Source organism: Rhinatrema bivittatum, chromosome 5, assembly GCF_901001135.1.
Source record: "Rhinatrema bivittatum chromosome 5, aRhiBiv1.1, whole genome shotgun sequence".
Taxonomy (NCBI): Eukaryota; Metazoa; Chordata; class Amphibia; order Gymnophiona; family Rhinatrematidae; genus Rhinatrema; species Rhinatrema bivittatum.
Genome location: NC_042619.1, coordinates 75,401,912 through 75,427,614, shown reverse-complemented (window position 1 = coordinate 75,427,614; position 25,703 = coordinate 75,401,912). Strand labels below are relative to the sequence as shown.

General features: G+C 44.6%; 1 protein-coding gene across 3 annotated transcripts in view; it reads right to left on the bottom strand.

The window, feature by feature from the left end:
* DDX10 (DEAD-box helicase 10) overlaps positions 1–25,703 on the bottom strand; it is a 759,707-nt gene that overhangs the window by 620,487 nt on the left and 113,517 nt on the right. For all 3 annotated transcript variants that reach the window (XM_029602477.1, XM_029602475.1, XM_029602474.1), the window contains exon 11: positions 2,696–2,783. In XM_029602477.1, coding sequence (XP_029458337.1) covers positions 2,696–2,783 — 88 coding nt within the window. The remainder of the gene's footprint in view (positions 1–2,695; positions 2,784–25,703) is intronic.

Here is a 25,703-nt window from a genome sequence, read left to right as displayed (position 1 = left end):
ATCTGGCCCTAAGTCATTCCATTTCAATCTTCCTCTCTATGGTGAAGACCAATTGGAGTACTTGGCAGCTCCAGGTTAATGCATGGTTGTGAAAAGGCTACAAAATGAATGCCACTTCATAGGACAGACAAGGAGGGCCTACTGAAGGGAATTATTGGCAAATCTAATTGAATGAACAGAAGATGTGGTTTTAGGAGCACAAATGAGGTCTATAAGTTATAGTAAAAAAAACTGAGAAGTGAAATAAAAATCCAGTCACACATCTACTAAAAATATCTTTCTTATTTTCCTCACGCTATGGAGGCCACTTTACTTACAACTTCCCATCTGGTTCCTCTCAGCATGAGCCACTCCTAGTATTTTCTGCTTTCTCCTACGTTCTTTTCAAATACTGCAGCGCTCCCTTGTGAGGGACAAAGCTGATCATGACTTTCACATAACTATCTTCGGCGCTTTTTGGCTAGATACCTGGTGTCACTGTAAGAACATTACTTACAGCCAGGGCTTAATTTGTAGACAAAAAGGAAGTAGAACTGTGGAAAGACAGGGGGGAGAAGAGGCAACTTTGATCTGTGTGAGGTGACGGGTTAAGATGGGTGGAGGCGCTGGGAGAAAAACCAGACTTACATTGGGCAGGTAGAGGGTGTTGAGGGGGAGCAAGTGGTGAGACAAGTCATCCAAAGCCTTATGGTATACTATTAAAGTACGTCTGGGGAAAATCTGCACCATAATTTTTAAATATGGAGGATTATTTTGAAAAATCAAACTTACTATTTAGCAATGAATAAATATCAGTGATATAGCAAATACAAATATCTCTACAATGAAAGCCAACACTAACTAAATCCACTTATAATAAACCTTTATTTAGCCAAAAAAAAATTACATACAAATGTTTACATTAAATTACATAACACAAGGTCAAATACATTAACACCTCAATGTAGCATGTAAAATACATTACACAAATGAATAAAATTCATCCCGCCTAATACATATTTTAATTATATACACTTGTTACAACCCTTTTTATCTTGCTCTCAAATCCTCATATTCTTTAGAAGTTGTTAATAAATATATATATAATTAAAATGTGTTAGGCGGGATGAATTTTATTGATTTCTGTAATGTATTTTACATGTTATATTATTAAAGTGTTAATGTGTTATTTGACCCTCTGTATCGAAGGAATTTTAAATATATTTGCAGGTAGTTAAATAAAAAGTATTTTTTGGCTAAATAAAGATACAAGTTGATTTAGTGGCCACCTTCATTATACGTTTATTCTGAAAAGCCATCTACCTAAGTAAACTGGCCAGTCTGAAAATTGCTCTCCTCTATTTCTTTACATTTATATGCCATAAACTACATCCAGGGATGCACTCCAGGGTACAATAAAATCACAATATGGGGAACTCATTTGAAAGCTCAATTGCCAGAGCCTTATATTCTTAAATTGGCAAAGTTGTGGAGTGAGGATCTTGGTGTAGAAGTGAAGGATAAGGGCATGTACTTTGCTTTTTCTTTGATATATAAACATTTATCTGTCTCCACGAGGGAAGTACAATTGGAATTGGAATTACATCGGGTTTATATCACTAGGGTACTGGGAGCAAAAATGCACCAATAGGACTCAGATGTGTGTGTAAAATGTAATGTGCATAAGGGTAGTTTATGCCATATGTTTACAGGTTGCCAGAAAATGCAAGCATATTTGAAGAAAGTGTGTGATTACATAGATCGTCTAATGGGATGTTTGGTACCTTGGTCAGGAATGTTGATTTATTTTCATGTAATGGATCAGGGGGTGAGATTACCATGCTGGGGGAAAAAAATGTATCAGTTGCATTGCTGCAGGCTAAGAAGGAGTTGTTGCTTAATTGGAAGAGTGAGGAACTTCCCTCATTTCACTCTTGGAGAGACTCCATGCTTCATACTGCCAAAATGTAGTTGTTCCATAAGAGAGAAATGCAGCTATTTAAGGGACTGGCTTCTCAGTCGGAGTATTTTCAATTATGGGAAAGGGTAACAGAATTTGGTTGTGGGATTCCTTTCTTTTTCTTCTTTTTTGCAATATTGGGGTACTATTGTTACGGGAGCGTTCTGGAAAGCCAGTGTGTTAGTGATGGGAAGAGAATGTTTGTATGTATGGAATGAATGAATGAATGAATGAATGTGTGAGAGGGGAGAATGGGGGGACGGACATAAGGGGGGATAAAATAAAACATGAAAAAAAATAAAGACATTGTAATATAATGTGAAGCACCAGAAATAACCTGGACTCAACCTAGATGGACTTTGTATTGTTTTCCTTTTCTATATTCATTGTTGCTACCAGACATATATTTATTGCCTTCTGTTGAGGGTTGGGTTGTTGTAAATTCTAGAATCTTCTAATGAAAAAAATATATATTAAATAAAAAAAGAAAAGGGAGACATTAAGAAAATGAGAACTTTAGAAAACTACTGTGCCATGCCTTGGCAAAGGGTGGAGGGAAAATAAGCACCATTTCATCCCTCACCTCAGGCAGCAGATTGCCTTGAGCCACTCCTGGTGAAGGCTAGTCCCGATTCAGCCGAAAACCCAAAGAAGAGGAAATTGCCAGACAAAAATAAAAAAAATACATAACTTTATTCTACCTAGAGAGAAAGTCCCAAGTACCCATGACCTCATATAAACCAAAAGACTACTTACCCTTTGAGCCCGTTCTTTTAACTCCTGTTCTTGAGCTAGGAAAGCCTCCAACCTTGTCTGGACATCTAAAATCTTGTCTGGATTAATTCTATTTTAAAAAAAAAAAAAAGGGGGGATAAGTTAATTTATCTTATAAAACAAACAACAAACAACAACAATGAGCTGGCCGGCCAATGACTTTTGCCCCATCACAGGATAAATACCTAACGCAGCATTAGTAAACTAAAATGAAATGACTTGCCCGAGGTCACAAGGAGCATCAGCGGGATTTCAACTCTGGCTACCCTGGTTTGCAGTCCACTGCTCTAATCACTAGGCTATTCCTCCACTTGACAGAGAACAAATTTGGGCACAAATGCAGTTCTCTTGTCTAACATGACAAAGGCAGGCAAGGAGAAAGTTGAACCTTGGATTTTTTATCCTGAGAAAACAAATGCCTGCTAACAAAGTTGGCAAGGATGTTCCCTAACGAAACAATTACAATGAGAAATTACTACTTACCTGATAATTTCCTTTTCTTTCAGACAGGCAGATGAATCCAGAGCAAGTGGATTATGCACCTCTACCAATAGATGTAGACAGAGCAAACTGACGTTACAGTATATACACCCCTGCAGTGACATCAGCCCGCCAATATTCTCTTCAAAAGAAACTGTGGACAGACTAGCAAAACTTGATTAAAAGCAAGATAACCAACAGGCAACACTGAGCTCAGAAAAGAACATATTAATACTAGTCTAGGGACTGGACGAACACTTACTAATAATCCCTTAACACGTAGCAACGCAGGACCATAATACAATCATTTGGCAGCCAAGGGAGGGAAGCTGAATTCATTTCACTGTCCTAAAGAAAAGGAAATTATCAGGTAAGTAGTCATTTCTCATTTCTTAGTGTCCAGTCAGATGAATCCAGAACAAGTGGGATGTACCCAAGCTACTCCCAAACAGGGCGGGAAGCTGTCCGCGGTCCAGTCAAAACCGCACATGCAAAGGCTGTGACCACCCAGACTTGCACATCCAGAAGATAATCCCTAGAAAACGTTTGCAACAAGGACCATGTCGCAGCTCGGCAAATGTCGATGGGAGATAATCTAACTTCCGCTCATGACATTGAGCCCTAGTGGAATGAGCCCTGACCTGACTAGGTAAATGCTTCCACGCATCAACTTATGCAGCCATGACTACCGCCGTAAATCCAACGAGTTATTGTAGCCCGCGAGACCGGCTCTCCCTGCCTAATACCTCTGTAAAGGACAAACAGGCGATCCATCTTCCGTAAAGTCTTAGTAACCTCCAGATACCTAACAATGTTTCTTGACATCCAAGGGTCACAACAGACAATACTCATCTACATCTGTCTCTCTGTCCAGAGACGGCAGGGAGATGGACTAATTCAAATGAAAGTCAGTGACCACCTTCAGTAAAAAAAAAAAAAGAAGGAACAGTAGGCAGCTGGAGTCACCAAGAGGAATGGCTTCCAGCAAGACAATGCCTGCAGTTCGGAAACCCTATGAGCAGAACAAATTGCCACAAGAAACACCATTTCCAAGGTCAGTAACCACAAGGTTAGATTACACATCGGTCTAAATGTAGGGCCCACTAAAAAACCCAATACCAGTACCAAATTAAGACTCCATAAGGGCACTGGAAACCACAAAGGAAAACGAAGCTGTTTCACTCCTTTCAGGAAACATGCCCCATTAGGATGAGCCAATAGGGAACCACCATTCACCTGACCCCTGAAACAGGCGAGAACTGCTACTTGTATCTTTAAGGAATTGAAGGGCAAGCCTTTAATTCAAGCCATCCTGCAGAAATTCCAAAATTAGCAGGATCTTGACTGAACAAGGAAGAGTATCTCAATCCTCACACCAGGCCTTAAACACTTGCCTGGTCTATTTTATCCTTCTAAAGTAACAGCAAACCTTCCTCATTCTGAATTTTTTTTTCCCACTAAATGACCTGTTTCTTTATCCTTCTTTCAACCTATTTATTTATTTATTTAACATTTTTCTATACCGACCTTCAAGGTTGAATACCATATCAGATCGGTTTACATCGAACAGGGGTAGATCAGTATAACGTAACATAACATAAGGAGCAAATTTTGTGGTAAGAGACAAGAGCAGAGAAGCAAAAAGTTACATAATAACAAGGACCTTGAACTTGGAAGCTGGTTCAGCTGGAAAAAGAGAAGCCTTAAGAAGGTATTAAATTAAGTACATTGTGATATGTCCAAACTAGTAAATGAGGTGAATATTGGCGGGGCGAAGTTCCATTCAGCGAAGTTCCATTCACCTATTCAGCTTTCTGCCTTTCCTTCTGAATATTGCTTCCCCTGGAGCAATACAGCTTACAGATGCCAGCCGCTCTCTAAGTGGGCGTCCTCATGTAGAGTCTGCCATCCGCACACTTAGAAAAGAACTGGGACGCTGCAACACTTCTAAAGGAAAGTAAAGCAACTCAGCTCAGCTTTCCTTCTTAAAACTTTAGAATACTGCTGGGAATCGTTTAACCTTTTCAGCACTGGCAACTTGTGTGTGTCTCTGAGCCAATGAAGTGGAGAACTTTCTAGCTATCAGCAAAATAGAAATCACTGCCGCAGAGTATCCACGCTTCAGCAAGGGCCATACTATAAAATAAAATTGAATCGGATCTTCATGAAGAACAGGTCCCTGCCATAATAGTTTCCTGTGCGCTGGAAGTCGAAGTGGCAAGTCCACCAGGGCCTCCGCAGATCCACATACCACAGTCTCCTGGGTCAATCTGGAGCAACCAAGAGCACCATCCCTCCGTGGCGCACAATCCTTTGAACCAATGTGTCCAACATGGGCCATGGAGGAAAGGCATGCAATAACCTTTCTTCTGGCCACTCCTGCATCAGGACATTGATCCCCAATGACTTTGGATCTCTCCTGCAACTGTAGAATCTCTGAACTTTCACACTGCAAGACATTACCAGCAGGTCTAGAAATGGGACACCCCAGCGATCTAGAATCAGCTGAAAACGCCTCGTCTGACAATGTCCATTCTTCTGGATCCAGACTTTCCCTGCTGAGTAAGTCTGCTTCTTACATAGTATTTTCTTGCTATGTGCGAGGCTAAGATCATTTGAATATGCACTTTGGCCTATAAGCTGATCTATTTCCTGCAACACTTGTTGGCTCTTCGTTCCTCCCTGCCGACTGATGTAAGCCACAGTCGTTGCATTGTTCGACATTATCCGGACCGATCAAACCTGCAGCCTGTCACCAAACTGCAAATACACCAACCGGACTGCCCTGGCTTCTAGCCGATTGATGTTCCAAAGAGACTCTTCTGTACTCCAGCGTCCTTGCACTGTCCGTTCCTCACAGTGAGCTCCCCCAACCATGGAGGCTTGCATCTGCTGTCAGTACTAGCCAGTCTGGTGGTGCTGGGGAACTCCCTTCCCTCAAAACCTGGCTCTTCCGGAAAGCATTCCCTCCAGATACATAATCTTCTGCCACTTCCCACCCATCCCCCCAGATAAATTGCCCCATCCCCGCCAACCCTCCTCCCTGCCACTGTACATAAGTCAAATCGATGTACATAATAAGTTAAATCAGAACATGTTCTGTTAAAAGAATTATTTTAATATATTCTGTTAGTTATTTCGTTAAGCAAGTTATAAGTACCTAGTTAACCAGTTAACCTGTTACACTGTACCATGTCTTAATAAGGCTTGCCTTTAGACATCATGTTATATGTAAACCGATGTGATATGCCAAATCGAATGTTGGTATAAATAAATAAATGTTCCACCTGTAGCCACCACCGCAGTTGGTAGGAGACCTCCATCAGGAGGTGGAGCCGAAATCAAATAGTCTTGAGACTGCAGGTTCCACAGAGACAGCAAGGAGCGCTGGAAAGAACGTATATGCGCCCTTGCCCACGGTACCACTTCCAGGGTTGCCGCCATTAAACCAAGTACTTGCAGGTAGGACCATACAGTCAGGCACAAAGTGTTCATCAACAGACATAGCTGTGCCATCAACTTCTGAATACGAACTTATGGCAGGAAAACCTTGGCTGCTTCATGTTGAACCAAACCCTGAGGTATTCCAACGACTGAGCAGGCTGAAGGCTGCTCTTGCCAGGTTCACCACCCAGCCGAGCTCCTGCAACAGGAAGATCAACTTGCGGGTCACCAGGTGGCTCTCTTCCAGGACTTGGCTCAAATTAGACAGTCATCAAAATATGGGTGTACCAGGATCCCATCCTTTCTCAAGTCTGCCGAAACTACTACCATTACCTTGGAAAAGATCCTGGGAACAGTGGCCCAACCAAACGGCAGCGCTTGAAACAGACAATGACATCCAAGAACTGCAAACTTCAGAAAATGATGTTTTAGTTGGATAGGTATGTGCATACATGCCTCAGAGAGATCCAGAAGGGTCAGAAATTCCCCCAACTGCACGGCCATTATAACCGAGCACAAAGCTTCCACGCGACAATGCTGACTCACAGATGACAGTGGACTCCTTTGAGATCCAGGTTAGGATGAAAGGAGCCCTCCTTCTTGAGCACAACGAAATAAATGGAATATTGCCCCATATTTTCTTGAGATGTGAGTACTGGAACCACAGCCCTCAGACTGAGAAGCCTTACCAATATATCCTCTACTACCTGCTTCTGCAGGCAGTGGCAGGGAGACTCCATGAACACGTCCCGAGGAACACTGCGAACTCCATCGCATAATCTTTCTCATATCACCTCCAAGACCAATTGATCCAATGAGATTTCGACCTACCTCTGATAGAAAAGAGAGACGTCCCCCTCTCTCCTGTTCCCAGGAGAGGGTCGGCAAACCTTCATTGGGAGGCTCAGGAGGATCCACTACTCGAGCCTGCACACCTTTTGGGGTGTCTGGGATGAAAGGACTGAGACCAACAGAAGGGTCGAGTCTTCTGAAAGGTCGTTCTGTCGGATTTACAATCCAAACAGAAAAATAAATAAATAGCCTCCCAGCCTAATCGCAGCTGTTGGAGGACTTTCAAGTTTAAACATCTTCATCGAACAACTGCCAATTTCCTGCTCTCATTACTTAATCCCAAATAGTTATTCTACTTAAAAAAAAAAAAATACAAACTTAATCTTTAATTGAATTTATTAGAGATAAAAATTCTACATGGCTATGTGTTGCTCTGAACATCCGATCTGCCCCTAGCCCCCGGGCTCATCCCTAATAACTTTCATTAACAGGGCATGTACAGGGATCTGTAAGAAAAAAAACATAAGAAATTTCCATGCTGGTCAGACCAAGGGTCCATCAAGCCCAGCATCCCGGTGCTTTTTAATATATTTATAAATGATCTGGAAAGGGGAACCAATGAGTTAGGTGATCAAATTTGCAGATGACACAAAATTATGCAGAATAGTTAAATCTCAAGCGAATTGTGATAAATTGCAGGAGGATCTTGCGAGACTGGAAGATTGGGCTTCCAAATGGCAGATGAAATTTAATGTGGACAAGTGCAAAGTGATGCATATAGGGAAAAATAACCCTTGCTGTAGTTACACAATGTTAGGTTCTATCTTAGGAGACACCACCCAGGAAAGAGATCTAGGCGTCATAGTGGATAATACATTGAAATCGTCGGCCCTGTGTGCTGTAGCGATCAAAAAAGCAAACAGAATGTTAGGAATTATTAAGAAGGGAATGGAAAATAAAACAGAGGATATAATGCTGCCTCTATCGCTCCATTGTGAGACCACACCTTGAATACTGTGTGCAGTTCTGGTCTCCGCATCTCAAAAAGGATATAGCTGCACTGAAGAAAGTGCAAAGAAGGGCGATCAAAATGATAAGGGTCATGGAATGCTGCCCTATGAGGAAAGGCTAAAGAAGTTAGGGCTTTTCAGTTTGGAGAAGAAACGACTGAGGGGGGATATGATAGAAGTCTAATAAATCATGGAAGGACTTGAACAAGTTAATGTAAATCGGTTATTTACTCTCAGGCTTATACAGTAAAGCGCGGCCACAGTTACCCTTTTTCTAACCCGCTTTCTACTCACAATTTGGCCGCGTTAGTCCAACCCATGATTCACTATCCCTTTTAACCCATCCTTACCGCTTCTTTAAATCAACGGGTAACCCTTTCCGCCCGTGGCATGTATATGGTATGTAAACGATCGGATTAGCTATTCCCTCCCATACAGTAACATGCGCCCCGATTATCGCCTTTTTAACCTGCAGTTTTGCCGCGTATTTAACCTGCTAATTTCCCGCCTACCCTTAACCCTGCGTTAGTGTGGAGCATCAGGTCAGAGAGATGAAATTTCACGGGCAAATGACCCCCTCACCCCCCAGGACAAGACCTTTAGAGGAGCCAGGATCAGGCAAACTTTCCCCCAGCCCCTGCTCACCTGCCCTGGTCGCGTCCATGGGTGCCAATCTCCCGTGCGGGCACGCTGACAGCTCTGGAGCAGGAAGGAAGGACCTGTTTCCAAGCATAACCTCTAAACCTCCATAACTAAACTCTTGCCTGCCCAACCTAAAATCCAACGCACCGGGAAAGCCACGCTTCAGGATCGGGCAAACTTTCCCCAGCCCCTGCTCACCTGCCCTGGCCGCGTCCATGGGTGCCGGTCTCCGGAGCAGCCCCAGTCCTCTCTCCCCTCCTCCCGGGGCAGCCAGTGGCGAGAGCGGCTTCAGCAGCCCTCGCCGGCGATGGTGAATGAGCGCATGAGCGCACGCCGTGACCTGAGCGCCCGGCTGGACATCTGAAGTCACAGCGTGCGCTCATTCACCATCGCCGGCGAGGGCTGCTGAAAGCTGCCCCTCGCATGGGGATCGCCCGATCCGCCCTGGGCTGCTGAAGCCGCTCTCGCTCTCGCCGCCAGCTGCCCCCAGGAGGAGGGGAGAGAGGACTGGGGCTGCTCCGGAGACTGGCACCCATGGACGCGGCCAGGGCAGGTGTGCGGGGGCTGGGGGAAAGTTTGCCCAATCCTGAAGCGTGGCTTTCCCGGTACGTTGGATTTTAGGTTGGGCAGGCAAGAGTTTAGGCCGGCTGATACTTCTCTAATCCTTTTCTTTTGCTTTAAGTTGGGATCCACTTCCTGGTACCTGTCATTTCAAATGTTATTTGAAATGACAGGTACCAGCGCACCCAGGATACTGTATAGGTGCTGTATAGCGCTCTATACAGTAAAATGGATTGCGCTTCATGGATGCTTCTTGGACGTGCTTTGGATGCAGATTGCATTTGCATGCTATTTAAATACTGTATCGAGCGGTATGTGATCTGAACTGTGCGCGCAGCAAACGAGCAGGCGCCCGGCACTGCCGCACTTTTTCTACCGCGTCCTTACTGTATTGGCCTGTCAGATAATAGAAGGACCAGGGGGCATTCCATGAAGTTAGCAAGTAGCTCATTTAAAACAAATTGAAGAAAATTCTTTTTCACTCAGCACATAGTTAAGCTCTGGAATTCATTGCCAGAAGATGTGGTTACAGCAGTTAATGTAACAGGGTTTCAAAAAGGTAAGTTCTTAGAGGATAAATCCATAAACTGCTTTGACGGTAATTAATAAGCAATAGTAGCTTGTGATCTATCTAATGTTTGGGTACTTGCCAGGCATTTGTGACTTGGATTGGCCACTGTTGGAAACAGGATACTGGACTTGATCTGACCCAGTATGGCATATCTTATGTTCTTATATTCCCTGATGACAAGCATTCTTAAATCATATTATTCTTCTTATCGTCACTTAATTGGTCCAATCACAGACATTTTAAGATCTGCTGCCAATCATTTATTGTCCCATTGTAACCAAGTCCGAATACTGAAACACCACACAATTTTTCATATATATTAGGTGTCAATTATATCATGCTAGGTGTCACTTGCAAAGTCTGATGCAACACTGCACAATCCATCCTTCAAGTCAGCATGTAGCCCGTTTCATATTTTGACTACAATGTGCCCAAACAATATCTAACAGTACATTCACTTCTTGAGATAACAGCAACTCAGAACACAACATGCTTGGCTAAGCATTTAAATCTAACATTTTTTTTTCCTTTTTATGTATCCACTGTACTTCTCCATATAGTCAAACCCTCAAATATAGAGACCTTTAAGAACCCAGAAAAAGGTATTTTTCTACTCAGATTCCACAGTTCCTCTAGAGGGTCGAAAATGCTTGGATCCTCTAGCACGACCTCTCATGTTAAAGGAGCGAGGCATCTGCTTCTTATCCTCTGGCAAACAAGGAACCGGTGATTAGCCCCACTTACTAGCCAGTTTCTTCAACTCGCTCCCAAATAAGAGCGAGCTTTTGAAGGGCGATTTTGTACGGTTAGCCTTGGATGTTGCATTAGCTGATCAATTTCTCAGCCAAAACTGATGCCTGGCCAGTATTACCAAAGCCACCCCCTCTGGCTGAAGTGCAGACCAAATCACAGCCCTCATCTGCCAAGGAGGCAGTTGTGGGCTCCATATCTGCCCTAGAGTTTACCCCAGAGCCGTCGACCTCCTGGGAAAGAAGTAAACAAGAGTGAGCCGCCAGAGAACAACAAGAAGCGATCTGCAACGTCATTGCCATTACTTCAATGCTTGTTTAAGGATAGTCTCAAGCCTTCTGTCATGAACATCCTTCAAGGCCGCTACTCCTTCCACAGGAATAGTGGTCCATTTGGAGACTGTACACACAAGTGCATCTTCCTTCGGAAAACGTAAACGCTCTCTTACCACAGGATCCAGAGGGTACAGGGATTGCAAACTCCAACCCCTTTTGAAATCAGCCTCTGGGGCACCCCACATACGATCAATCAATTCTTGAATGGCCTCCATCACAGGGAAAAAACAAGAAGCTTTACGCAAGGAAACCAAAATGGGATTTTTCTTTGGTTCAGACATGGAATCTGCCCCAGGAACACAGAGCATTTTAAAGGTCTGGGAAATCAGAGCTGGGTGTTCATCTCTATGAAAAAACAGTAGCATACAGTTCTAATCCTGGAGGAATTTCACCATCCTCTAGTCAGGATCAGCTTCATCACCCATGCCATCCAGATCTCTATAGGGCAGTCCCGCTGCCAGTCTAAGAACATAAGAACATAAGAAATTGCCATGCTGGGTCACACCAAGGGTCCATCAAACCCAGCATCCTGATTCCAACAAAGGCGAAAACCAGGCCACAAGAACCTGGTATCTCCCCAACATCCTCATTAGTAAAATGAGGCACGGAGGCAAAGAATTCATTTAGTCTTTCTGCAATGGCCTTATCTTCCCTAAGAGCCCCTTTAACCCCTCTATCATCTAATGGTCCAACCGACTCCCTCACAGGTTTCTTGCTTTGGATATATTTTAAAAAGTTTTTATTATGAGTTTTTGCCTCTATGACCAACTTCATTTCAAATTCTCTCTTCGCCTGTCTTATCAATGTTTTACAGACAAGGTTCTCACCTGCAGTTCTGCCCTGGGAACATTGGACAGAGCTGAGGACTGCACCTGTACAAAGGATTGCAATCCCTGGAAAAATTCTACCCATGAAAATGTGAAAGTTTCCACACCAAAACCAGAAGGTACCTGAGGCATACTCACTGAACTACCCTCCCCTACTGAAGAATGAGTTACAGGAGTTCCAAAATCAGGCGCCCCACCTGGCAAGTCTTTACCCAGGCCTACATTTGGCTGGGCAGAACCAGGCTTAGTGAAATCAGAGGAAGACAATTCTCCCTGAGCCTCCAAACACCGCTGGCACAAGTTAGCGGGCATTCCATGCTGAGATGCCCAAATATGGCAAACAGCGTAAAAAGAAAGGTGCTTAGGTTTAGGCGCCATTAGGCCAACAGTGCACTGAGCGGCTACCGCAGGCGTGTGTCCAGCTGATTATTTTTATTTATTTAGAGAGTCCAAAAAATCTAGGCGTCCAACACTTAGGCGTCCCAATTCCAGGGCATCCAAAACTTAGGCATCCCTAGGATAGGCGCTGCAAAAAACGTAAGCGCGCAGCAACACTCAACTTGCACACACAGGTAAGCGTGTAGCCACTACAGGCGCCGCTTGAGCGCACAAAACAAGGTCCGACTAAGCGTCCAAAAACTGGACACATAACCTGGACGCACAGCTAGACGCACACACCGAACAGACAAATTTGTAGAGGGTAGCCTATAAAAAGTGCGCAAAATGCTATTGAGGCCTACCACACAGCGAAAAAGCCTCAGAGCGAGGCCTAGCCTACAGATGCTGCTGAACCAACCAGGCTGCCCACATCCCTCAACCTCCCACAGAGCGGGACAAACTTTGGAATGGCGCACTGAGCATGGAGACTGGGGGAAGAAGGAAGCCCTACACCAAAACACACTCCTCTGTCTCTATATTTATTTATTTATTTTTGGCTTACCTGAACTCAGCCCTACCTGGCTGAGATGCCGTCATCCCCATGCTCGGCTTCCTGCACCTGCTGCCTTTCAGCTGCTTAAACAGCTAAATCCACGCTGGCTGAAAAACCAGCTACCGGACCAAGGCAGTCATCTGAGGGACCACGGAAATCATCTCAGGAATTCTCAACTGGAGGGACCATTTGGTATCAACGCAGGAGAGTAGGGTGAATTTATTTTCCTTATTTCTCCTTTTTTTCCCCAAATCGAAGCAATCTCCAGTAGGGAGATTCACATCCACCATCTACTGGAGACAGAGAATACTGGCAGGCTGATGTCTCTGCAGGGGGGTATATACTGTGCCATCAGTTTGCTCCATCTCCTACTGCTGGTAGAGGTGCATAACCCACTTGTTCTAGATTCATCTGACTAGACGCTAAAAAATTAACAATTACTTTCTGCTTCAGTTTCTGTAGTTATTACTGAACTGAAGGACGCAATGCCTGTGAAAATATCAGACATCAAAGTATGGAAAGAGACTTTCCTTTTCTCTGTTCCTGCTCTGAGTTTTTACTCCAACTACCATAAATCTGGCACCTGCTGCTGTACCACCTATAAAAAATAATTGGATTTATGCAGTGCTCTCCATGAATCCCAGAGCTCAGAGGGCTTTACAAACACAAAGAGACAGACAATAGCTTCTTAACAGATGAACCGAAGCAGTTACCATTTTATGTACTTGCTCACTGCAGCCCAGTGGAGGCTGTGGAAGATTTCAATAAAGCACAATCAGGTGTTAAGCACCAGCAGGACAAGAGATCTGTTCAAGGTCAACCAGTGAATGACCTGCGCAAGTGAAATTTGAAGTTCTCTTTGCAGGGTTTCCCAAACATTAGATTGTGCAAAAAGAAAAGCTTCTTATCAGGTTAACATGTCACAGTGCCATTTGCATCTTAAAAAATGTAACGTCCCAATACAATTACAGTGAATTTCAAACATATATTAACTGATCACCAAAATGTAAACAGAATGTATGCCCATTGTGTACAAAGCAAAAGTTTGCATATACTTTTGAGATCTGTTTCTCAAAGGACCCTAAGGTATGGTTTAATTCATTTTCATTTCTATTGCCTCTAGGAGGCTGTGGGGCACAAGGTGATTTAGCCAGAGTAGGGCCTCCCCACTCCAAAGATTGAAGGGGGAGGGTAGCAGGATGGAAAGGCATGGTACCCTCTGGCCTGGTGCAGAGACCACTGTGCTGCGGCTTCTGGTCTGGCAGCGCTCCTGAGTAATATCAGGGAGCGGAGGCTCTCCTGGAAACGAGGGGCACAGGGCAGTCACCCTCCACAACACGCCACACAGGATAGCCCTGATCGTACCCGCTCAGAGGAAACTGAATGCTTTGCTATAACCACCGAGCAGTAGAAGATTAAAAAGAATACAGCTGCTACTTTTACTTTGTATTGACCACAATTTCTTCTACTGCTCACAAGTTTCAAAGTTCTCCTAATTCAACCCCTTTTTTGTGTTGTACCCAGACATACCAGAGCTGCCTTGAATTTCTCAAAGCAGATTAATGAAATCAAGCAGCGAGTCCACAAAAATTCGGCTTTATCATCCCAAAGTGTCCCTAATCAAAGTATACTGGAAACTATTTTTGGCTATTGTCTTACTAATCATAGGATGTCCGTGTATGAACAAAAAAATGATTCAGAGCACGCTAGTCCAGCTGTTCCCAACAGGTGTGTTGCGACACCCCAGTATGTTGCCAAGCACATGCAGGTGTGTCGCCACACTTTCCAGTCCCCCGCTGGCCCAGCTGCTCCTCCTGCTTGAGCGAAATGGAACTCCTCCGCTGCCCAGACAGCAGGAGAGCTGAAGTCAGCGGCATTCGCAGCACGGTCTCTTCACCCCGCCCCTGCAGCCCGGAAGAGGAAGTGAAGTGCAGCAGCCGCATGTGCGGGAAGAAGAGACCCTGTTAGGTAAAGTCTCTGCAGAGTCGGCCCGAAAAGAAGATCAGCAGTGTCAGCCCGTAGCAAAACATGGAGCAACGTCAGCCCCCGCAGCCAATGGGACTCCTTTCTTGAGGCCACGAGGGCTGGAAGAGGAGGCGGCTCTTGCTGCTGCTAGTTCGGTGGGGCGAGAGTGAGTGAGTGAGCGTATGTGTGTGTGTGTGTGTGTGCGCAACAGCATGTATGTAAGTGTGATTGAGAACCTGTATGTGTAAATGAGAGCATGTAACTGTGATTGACAGCCTATGTAAATGAGAGCAAGCATGTGTGTAACTGTGATTGAGAGCCTGTGTGCAATTGTGTGACTGAGAGCCTAAGCAAGTGAGAGAGCGAGTATGTGTGTGACTGAGAGAAAGGAGAAATTTGCAAACAACACCCCCCCCCCCCCCTTTCCTTCTCCTAATTCACAACTGGAGAACAGAGTATGTTTTAATCCTTATTATTTTTAATTATTGGGTTTTTGTGTCTGCTGTTTTGAAATATTTTATTGGTGTCTAGAAATATTTTACATGAGTTTTTAATTATTAGATATTCCATTCATCAGCTGTTTTGAAATAATCTGTTCTTTTTATTAGTATGGTTTTACTGCTATTGACTTTATATTTCTTGCTTTATTTTATGAGGACTGGTGATTTCTCTTTTCCTTTTGTGGCACTGCATACAGAGACTCTGGCTTGTTGAGGTTTCCAGTTCAGTTTTTGTCTGCATGTTTCTAGTTATGCTTTATGGTCTCTTTATTTTTTGTTAGGTAAGGGTCTGCACATGTGACTGAGGTGAGGTATTCTGCTGGCGTGTAGTTTCTGGGTAGGGCTCTAGAGCAGCCTGGCTTGTTCCATTTTCCTAAAAACTACTACTGGAGTTTTATTTAAGGCACGGTGTAATATTTTCAGTGTTGCCTTTTCTTAGGTAAGGTAGTTACTGTTTGAGTGCTGGAAGTTGGTGCTGTTCTGGTATGGAGGTTTACTATCTATATAATTTATGTTCAGAGAGAGTACCCTCTTATTTTTCACTTGTATCATTCTTAACAATAAAAGTAATACAGGGTCTGGTTTTTTTTTCCTGCCGTAGACTGTAATGAGCAGTGTATCACGCATGTGAGAACCATCTGTCAGGTGTGTCCCGACCGAAAAAAGGTTGAGAACCACTGCTCTAGTCCAAATGTGTTAAAAAGGATGAAGTATACCTAGAAAAGAAACAGAAGGGCCACAAAGATGCTTGGGAGTATGGAAGAATTTACTTTTGGGGAGAGACTTTGTAGAATTCTTCAGCACAGAAAAGAGGCAAATGATAGAAAAACAATGATAAAAGTATGTAAAATCATGAAAGCTATGAAGAAAAAAGTGAACAATGAACTGTTCACTATGTTTGGATGGAGTTTTTACAATGGTTGACCTTATTTCTTTCTAACAGAGTACATGGAGTGCTATGAAATTCTGAAGCTTGGAGTAACACAGGGGTTAGTGATTTCACCATTACTTTTTAAAATACATGTGGTTCCTGTAGTATGGATGATTTAGAGGTTTGGTGTTGACTGTCAACTATTCACTAATGACATCTAGCTGACTACCTCCTTAATCGAGCAAGCTATGGGAGCCCGCAAAGCTGGTTCACCCTGCTTCTTTCTCCCATGAAGGACAAACAGGCGGTCCATCTTTCAAACCAGTTCCGAAACGTCCAGATACCACACTACAAATCTCTGGACATCCAAGGAACGCAGGAGACTATTCTTTTCCACATCCCTGAGTTTATCCAGGAATGGTATAGAAATGGACACATTCAAATGAAACTCTGAGACCACATTAGGCAAGAAGGATGGAACAGTACGCAGTTGTAACACCCCTGGGGTCATCCGGAGGAACAGCTCCCAGCAAGACAATGCCTGCAGTTCATTAATGCAACACGCAGAATCACGAAGCCACCAGAATCACCATATATAAGATCAATAACCGCAAGGAAAGACTGCGCAGTGGTCGAAAGATAGGACCCACCCAAAAAAATTAAGAGTCCACAAGGGGACCAGCAACCGCACAGGAGGCCAAAGGTGCTTCACTCTCTTCAGGAAGTAGGTCACATCAGGATGGGACAAGGAGGCACCATTCACCTCGCCCCTGAAGCAGGTAAGGGCTGCTACCTGAACCTTCAAGGAATTAAGGGTCAAACCTTTATTCAACCCATCCTGCAAAAATTCCAGAATTAAGAGGAATTTTGACTGAACGAGGGGAAACACTGCGCTCCTTGCACCAGGCTTCAAATACTCTCCAAACACATACATATGCTAGAGAAGTGGAGAACTTCTGAGCGCAAAGCAAGGTGACAATCAACACCAAAGAATATCCACGCTTCAGTAGGCAAACCCTCTCAAGGGCCAAATCAGAATCGAGTTGGACCCTTGTGAAGAACCGGCCCCTGCTGTAACAGATCCCTGTGCAGTGGAAGGCGAAGGGGGTTCTCTACCATAAGTCTCTGTAGATCCGCATACCTCGGATGTCTGGGCCAATCCCAGGAGGATTAGCCCTCTATGGTTTTCGATTCTGCGAATGCTGTTGCCCAGCAAGAGCCACGGAGGGAAAGTGTACAGTAGCTCATTTTCCAGCCAGACCTGCATGAGAGCATTGATGCCCAAAAACCACGGATCTCTTTGTAACTGAAGAATCGAGAAACCTTCCATTGCGAGAAGTGGCCAGTAGGACGAGAGACAGGAGGCCCCAGTGATTCAGTTGAAACGCTATGGCAGACAACACCCACTCTCCTGGGTCCAGACTCTCTCTGTTTAGAACGTCTGCTCTGACGTTGTCTTTTCCTGCAATGTGGGAGGCCAAGATTATCTGTAGATATCCTTCCACCCATTCCATAAGGCGGTCTATCTCCTGCGACACTTGCTGGTTCTTGGTTCCTCCCTGGAGATTGATGTAGGCCACCATTGTCACGTTGTCCGACATCACGCGGACTGTTTGCTCCTAGAGTTTGCAGTTGAACTGTAAACATGCCAACCCAACTGCTTCGGTTTCCAGGTGATTGATGTTCCAGAGGGCCTCTTCGGCCGACCAATGTCCCTGGGCCACCAGGGACTGACAGTGATCTCCCCAACCACGGAGACTCGCATCTGTCGTGAGAACCAACCAGTTCAGGGAGGACAAGGACACACGCCTGCTCAGATGGGCCTCCTGTAACCACCAATGGAGGTTAGTCCTGTGTTAGTCCTGAGACTGCGGGTTCCAATGAGACAGCAATGAGCACTTAAGGGGTCATATATTTGTTGAGTTTTATATACCGTCATTCGGTAGAGCCATCACAACGGTTTACAAAAGTATATATTTTTCTTAGCAGTTGTGTAACAGAAAAGCAATGAATAAAAGAAAACAATAATAAATATATGCACCCTCACCCATGGCACCACTTCCAGGGTTGCCGCCATCAAACCAAGCACTTGGACATAGCACCACACGGTCGGCCATATAGTGTTCACCAACTGATGCACCTGGGACATCAACTTCTGGATCTGTGTGGCCAGCAGAAAGACACTGCCCTGCCTAGTACTGAACCAGATTCCCAGATACTCCAATGACTGGAGAATGCTCTTGGCCAGGTTCACTACCCAACCAAGTTCCTGTAACAAGGAGATCACCTTTTTGGTCACCAGGTGGTTCTCTTCCAATGACTTGGCCCAAATCTGCCAGTCGCCCAAAAATGGGTGCACCAGGATCCCATCTCTTCTCAACGCCGCCTCTACGAACACCATAATCTTGGAAAATGTTCTGGGGGTGGTGGCTAGGCTAAAGGGCAGCACCCGAAACTGATAATGGTGACCCAGCAACGTAAAGCACAGAAACCATTGCTGTTCCAGTTGGATTGGAATATGTAGGTAGGCCTTGGATAGATCCAGGGAGGTCAGAAACTCTCCCAATTGTACAGCTATTATCACGAAGCGTACGGTCTCCATGCAAAAATGAGTCACCCGCAGGTGACAGTTGCCGCTCTTGAGATTCAGGACGGGGTGAAAGGAACCTTCCTTCTTCGGCACAATAAAATAAATGGAATAATGTCCCAGATTTTCCTGAGACGTAGATACAGGGATCACAGCTTTCATCCAGAGGAGCTTTAGAAGCGTAGACTCCACTGCCTGCTTCTTCTGTGGTGAGTGACAAGGAGACAATCTGAACACGTCCTGAGGAGTGCTGCGAAATTCCAGTGCATATCCTTCCAGTATAACTTCCAAGACTCATTTGTCCGATGTGATGTCAACCCACCTTTGATAAAAGAGAGCTAGGCGTCGCCCTATCCCCTCGCCCCAAAGGTGGGTCTGTAAAACTTCATTGGGAAATTCGAGACAAGTCGGCACCAAACCTGTCCCTCTCTTGGGCTGTCTGGGACAAAATGACTGAAGCCATCCAAAAGGCCGAGACCTCTGAAATGTCGAGTTTCTGTAGAGGTGAAAATGCTGGGAGCCCCTGAGATGACCCTTCATGGAAGAGGGGCACTGTATCTGCTTCCTCTTCTTCTCCAGTAGCCAAGGAACTGGAGACTTGCCCCACTTACTAGCCATCTTTTCCAATTCCCAAGAGTGATCCTTTAAAGGGCATTTTTGTGAGATTATCTTTGGAGACTGCATCAGCTGATCAATTCCGTAACCATAGCTGTCATCTGGCTGCCATCACAGAGGCCACTCCTCTGGCCGAGATACAAACCAAATCACAGCTGGTGTCTGCTAAGGTGGCGGCAGCAGGTTCCATAACCATTCTGGCATTTACCCCAGAATCACTCACCTCCTGAGAGAGAAGCAGACAAGACCGAGCCACAAGAGTGCAACAAGAAGCAATTTGTAAGGCCATTGCTATTGCATCAAAGGCTTGTTTAAGACAGACTCAATTTATCTATCATATGCATCCTTTAAGAACATTCCTCCATCCATGGGAATAGTCGTTCGCTTAGAGACAGAACAGACCAGAGCATCCACTTTGGGAAATCGCAAACACTCTCTCACCACTGGGTCTAGAGGGTATAGGCCCTCTAACGTCCGGCCCCCTTTAAAACTTGCCTCTGGGGCATCCCATTCAAGATCAATCAACTCCTGAATGGTATCCATCACAGGAAAGAAGCAGGAGGCTTTCTGTAGGGAAATCAAAATGGGATTATTCTTTGGTTCTGACAAAGAATCCACCCCAGGAACTCCCAGCATCTTCAAGGTCTGGGAATTCAGGGCCGGCAATTCATCCCTATGAAAGGACCATAACATGATCCGATACAGTTCCAATCCAGGGGGAATTTCCCCCTCTTCCAAGGAATCAGGATCTGCTTCATCCGTGCTATCCAGGTCCCTACTAGGAATACCCGTGACAAACGAAGTGTGACTTGGCGCCTGCCTGTAGGGGTGGGAAAAGGAGAGACCCCTGGCTAAGGGTCCGTCCGGACAGAGGTAGGCGAAGCAGAAGACTGTGCTTGCACAAAGGCTTGTAAAACCCTGAATAAATGCCACCCAAGAAAAGGAAGCTGGATCCATGCCAAGTACAAGGGAGTACTGGAGTGGGCCCAACTGAGCTGCCATCTCCTGTGGATGAGCCAGTCAAGGGAATACTCAAATCTGGCATTCTTCCAGTTAAAGCCATGGCCAGCCCATCATGTGAATGGGAAGAGCCAGGCTTAGCAAAATCCGAGAAGGATAAATCTCCTTGAGTAAACTCACAGCACTAACACAAGTTGGAAGACAGGTCAGGATATGAAGCCCTAATATGACAAGCAGCGCAAAGAGAAAGGCGCTTAGGCTTCTTGGTTACCAGCGCCATTAGCGGTTAAAAAAAAAAAGGGCGTCATGAGGCACATGCACAGCTCATGCGCCCAGCCGGAGTGTATCCCATGATTTTGAAAGTTGTGTGTGTGAGGACGCACCTGACGTTAAACATACAGCATGTGCGCAGAGCTGACACACTGCGCATACCAACATCCTATAGAGGGCAGTACGGCATGCACAGAAACGCACGAAAGATGGCACCGCCTTGGCCTACCACGCAGTATGCCGACAAAGCCTAAAGCGGGGCTTAGCCCATCGGAGCCACTCAACTCGCCAGGCTGCCTAATTCCCCTTACCCCAACAGGATCGGGAACAACATCATGACGGCGCACCAAGTACGGAGAAGTCCTATCGAAAACCCCTCTAATCGTCTCTGAATAGGAAGTTAAAAACTTCTTCTAGTTTTTTCTTTCTGAAACTTATCTGGACTCAGTGCTTACTGGCTGAGTACAGAGATGGTCTCCACCTGGAAATAAGCAAAGGGCCCCCGAGGAGCGGGTACCCAAGTTAGTAGAACCCCGGAGGGTGTAGATAGCTTCCAGCAGCAGCAGAAGCGGCAGAGCAGCTTCAGACCGGAACGAATCCAATCCGTTGCTAATTCGGCGAGAGTCAGCAAATGGGCAACCTTTTGTAGTCGGAAGCAGTGACATCACTCGAGGGGGACACCCCCGAGGTTCGCGCCAACACTGCTATAAGACGTGAGGCGTGCGCTCTAAGAGGCCTCAGGTCAACATGGTGGGACGCTGCGCCAAAGCTGCTCCGGGGATGCCGGAGAATGTGGCAAGGAGATGCTACGGACGCCATTCTCCCGAGGCTGGTGGAGAAGGTTGAAATAGAGGTGAGGCATGTCGGGCGAAGCTGTCTGAGACCGACGGACACAACACTTTCACCTTAGCTTGTTGGCACTTACACAAAAGTGCATCTGTGCAAAATGATATGTGGCATGATCATATGTATCAGAAAACTCTCTCTTGAATTTCCTCTTCTACCTTCTCCCCAACACCACCTATTAATCTTGGTGAGAAAGTTAGTGTAAATTTCTTTAATTAAATTGCTTACATTTATTCGTATTTATTATTTTTTATATACCGACATTCGATCTGAGATATCACATCGGTTTACATTCAGGTATTCAGGTACTGTAGGTACCTGAGGGCTTACAATCTAAGTTTGTATCTGAGGCAATGGAGGGTAAAATGACTTGCCCAAGTTAACAAGGAGCAACAGCGGGACTCGAACCCTGGTGTCCTGGTTCATAGCCCACTGCTCTAACCACTAGGCTATTCCAGTGTATTCTATATGTTACCTGTGTAATGTGCTTTAAACTCACTTTCTGATAATTTCATCTAATGTTCCCTTCATTCTTGTATTATGAAACATTTATTTTTCATTTGATTGTCCTCTTTTTATTCTAAAAACCCCAAAGTGGGTCAAGAACATAAGAAATTGCCATGCTGGGTCAGACCAAGGGTCCATTAGCACAGCATTCTATTTCCAACAGAGGCCAAACCAGGCTACAAGAACCTAGTAAGTACCCAAACACCAAGAAGATCCCATGCTACTGATGCAATTAATTGCAGTGGCTATTACCTAAGTAAACTTGATTAATAGCAGTTAATGGACTTCTCTCCTCCAAGAACTTATCCACACCTTTTTTGAACCCAGCTACACTAACTGCACTGACCACATCCTCTGGCAACAAATTCCAGAGCTTACTTGTGCCTTGAGGGAAAAAGAATTTTCTCTGATTAGTCTTAAAATGTGCTACTTGCTAACTTCATGGAATGCCCTCTGGTCCTTCTATTATCCGAAAGTGTAAGTAACCGATTCACATCTACTCGTTCAAGACCTCTCATGATCTTAAAGACCTCTATCATATCCCCCCTCAGCCATCTCTTCTCCAAGCTGAATAGTCCTAACCTCTTCAGCCTTTCCTCATAGGGGAGCAATTTCATTCCCTTTATCATTTTGGTTGCCCTTCTCTGTACCTTCTCCATCGCAACTATATCTTTTTTGAGATGCGGCGACCAGAATTGTACACCATGGAGTGATACAGAGGCATTATGATGACATTTTCTGTTTTATTAACCATTCCCTTCCTAATAATTCCTAACATTCTGTTTGCTTTTTTGACTGCTGCAGCACACTGAGCCGACGATTTCAAAGTATTATCCACTATGATGCCTAGATCTTTTTCCTGGGTGGTAGCTCCTAATATGGAACCTAATATTGTGTAAGACAGCAAGGGTTATTTTTTCCTATATGCAACACCTTGCACTTGCCCACATTAAATTTCATCTGCCATTTGGATGCCCAATCTTCCAGTCTCGCAAGGTCCTCCTGTAATGTATCACAATCCGCTTGTGATTTAACTACTCTGAATAATTTTGTATCATCCGCAAATTTGATAACCTCACTCGTCTTATTCCTTTCTAGATCATTTATAAATATTTTGAAAAGCACCGGTCCAAGTACAGATCCCTGAGGCACTCCACTGTTTACCCTTTTCCACTGAGAAAATTGACCATATAATCCTACTCTCTGTTTCCTGTCTTTTTTACCAATTTGTAATCCACGAAAGGACATCACCTTCTATCCCATTACAATAAAACATTCTAAAACATAGCAATAAACCTACCATCTCCACCTCTCTTCATTTTAATAACATAGAATATATCAACCTATAACCTCTTCACTTTCCTTATTCACTCTACAACCCATTACATCACATTAAAGTAAAATACCCGATCCCCATTATATCACAATATGTTCTATCACCATCCACAACTCATTCCCAGCCCTAGGAAGAGACCACCATGAATATCTCAAAATAAAAGCCAGTTCACTATTCTCTGGTTTTTCTTTTTGTCAACATTCAAACCAAATGCCCTCATTCTGTTAACCTGAGCAAGTTTCTGGGCAGTTATTTTTTCTGAAACTTTAAAAAATTAAGCTCTGATCAAGCCTCCAAAGAAATTGAATTCCACAATATTGGGGCAAAACAGGAGAAAGCACATTTAGTTAACCATCAATTTAACTGCCGGAACTACTGTAAGCAGATCCCACTGAGATAATCTTCAAAAGTGCTGCAGCTCATTCCAGTGCTACACTTTTGACAGAGAATCTTAAAATGGATCATAAGAAGAACATAAGAAAATGCCATACTGGGTCAGACCAAGGATCCATCAAGCCCAGCATCCTGTTTCCAACAGTGGCCAATCCAGGCCATAAGAACCTGGCAAGTACCCAAAAACTAAGCCTATTCCATGTTACCATTGCTAATGGCAGTGGCTATTCTCTAAGTGAACTTAATAGCAGGTAATGGACTTCTCCTCCAAGAACTTATCCAATCCTTTTTTAAACACAGCTATACTAACTGCACTAACCACATCCTCTGGCAACAAATTCCAGAGTTTAATTGTGCGTTGAGTAAAAAAGAACTTTCTCCGATTAGTTTTAAATGTGTCCCATGCTAACTTCATGGATTGCCCCTTTCCTAGTGTGTAAATAGATGGACTCAGGACCAGTGGGTTATGCTCCCTGCCTGCAGATGGAGACGGAGCAAGTTGACGTCACAATATATATATATATATTCCCCTGCAGTGACCTCAGCCCGCCAGAATACTCTGTCTCCAGCAGATGGTGGACATACCTCTCCATATGGAGATTGCTGTACTTTAGGAAGTAGAAAATTCTACACTCTAAATTGAAGAAAATTGAGCCCCACTCTCCTGCGGTGATACCTAAAGATCCCTTTCCCAGTTGAGAATTCCTGAGACGATTTCCGTGGTCCTTCAGAGAAGTGCCTTGGAATGGTAGCTGGTTCCCGGTGTGGACTTTGCTGCTTATGCAACTGAAAGGCAGCAGGTGCAGGAAGCCGAGTGTGGTGGTGATGGCCAAAGCCCTCTTCCTCCACCTATCCTGAATCCAGGTACTCGCTCCTCGAGGGTCTGTGTGTCTATCCTGGTGCCTGCTACCAATTCTTCTACCTGCTGGAACACTACCTATCAGCTATAGAGAATGAGTACTACTTCTCCCAGTCTGTTCATCTATAGCTCCTCGTTGTCTATCTACATCGGGCCCTACACCACCACTGTGGAACGGGTCTCCTCTGCCGAGGATCACAGACTGTTGCTACCTATCCTCTCTCTACTGCTTATTGGGAATTCTATCTACTCAGCTACAAGGGAGTGTGTAATAACATCTGCCAGTCTGTCTCTCCTACAGCGCCTCACTGGATATCTGCATCAGGGCCTTACACCACCATTGAGGGAGGGGTCTCCTCCGCCGAGGATCACAGACTGTTGCATTCTAATCGACTCTCTACTGCCACCTCTGGTGAACCATACAAGCTGCATAATAAAGATATATTCTCTGTGTTTGTGCATCTGAGTCTAGCCTGGTGCTACGGTTCCCTATGGGGCTCCTCCCCTTGGGAGTCACTATCACTGTTGCCCCTAGGAATCCACCACACACCTCGATATCATAACAGAAAGAAATAAGAGACCAAACATCTTGGTGGCATCTAAACATAAATAAACAGTATTACAAAAGCATCAATTTATGGCACTCTCAGTGTCCCAGAAATTTGGAATAATGCCCTGCTTCCTATCTCTTTCCTAGATATTTCCTCCCATCTCCCCCTACCCTCTTCTCTTCTTTACCTCCACAGTTTCTCTTACATACCCAGAGATCTACTTCCTCCCTTCTCAGCACCAAACCCTAGCTTTTCTTTACAACAGTAATGCAGGATCCCAGATTCTTCTCCCATAACCCTCTGCTCATTGCCTTTCTTGTCATCCCCCTCATCTTTTTACCATTCACCTTTCTACTATATAATAGGCTAAACAGGCCATGCTAGTTG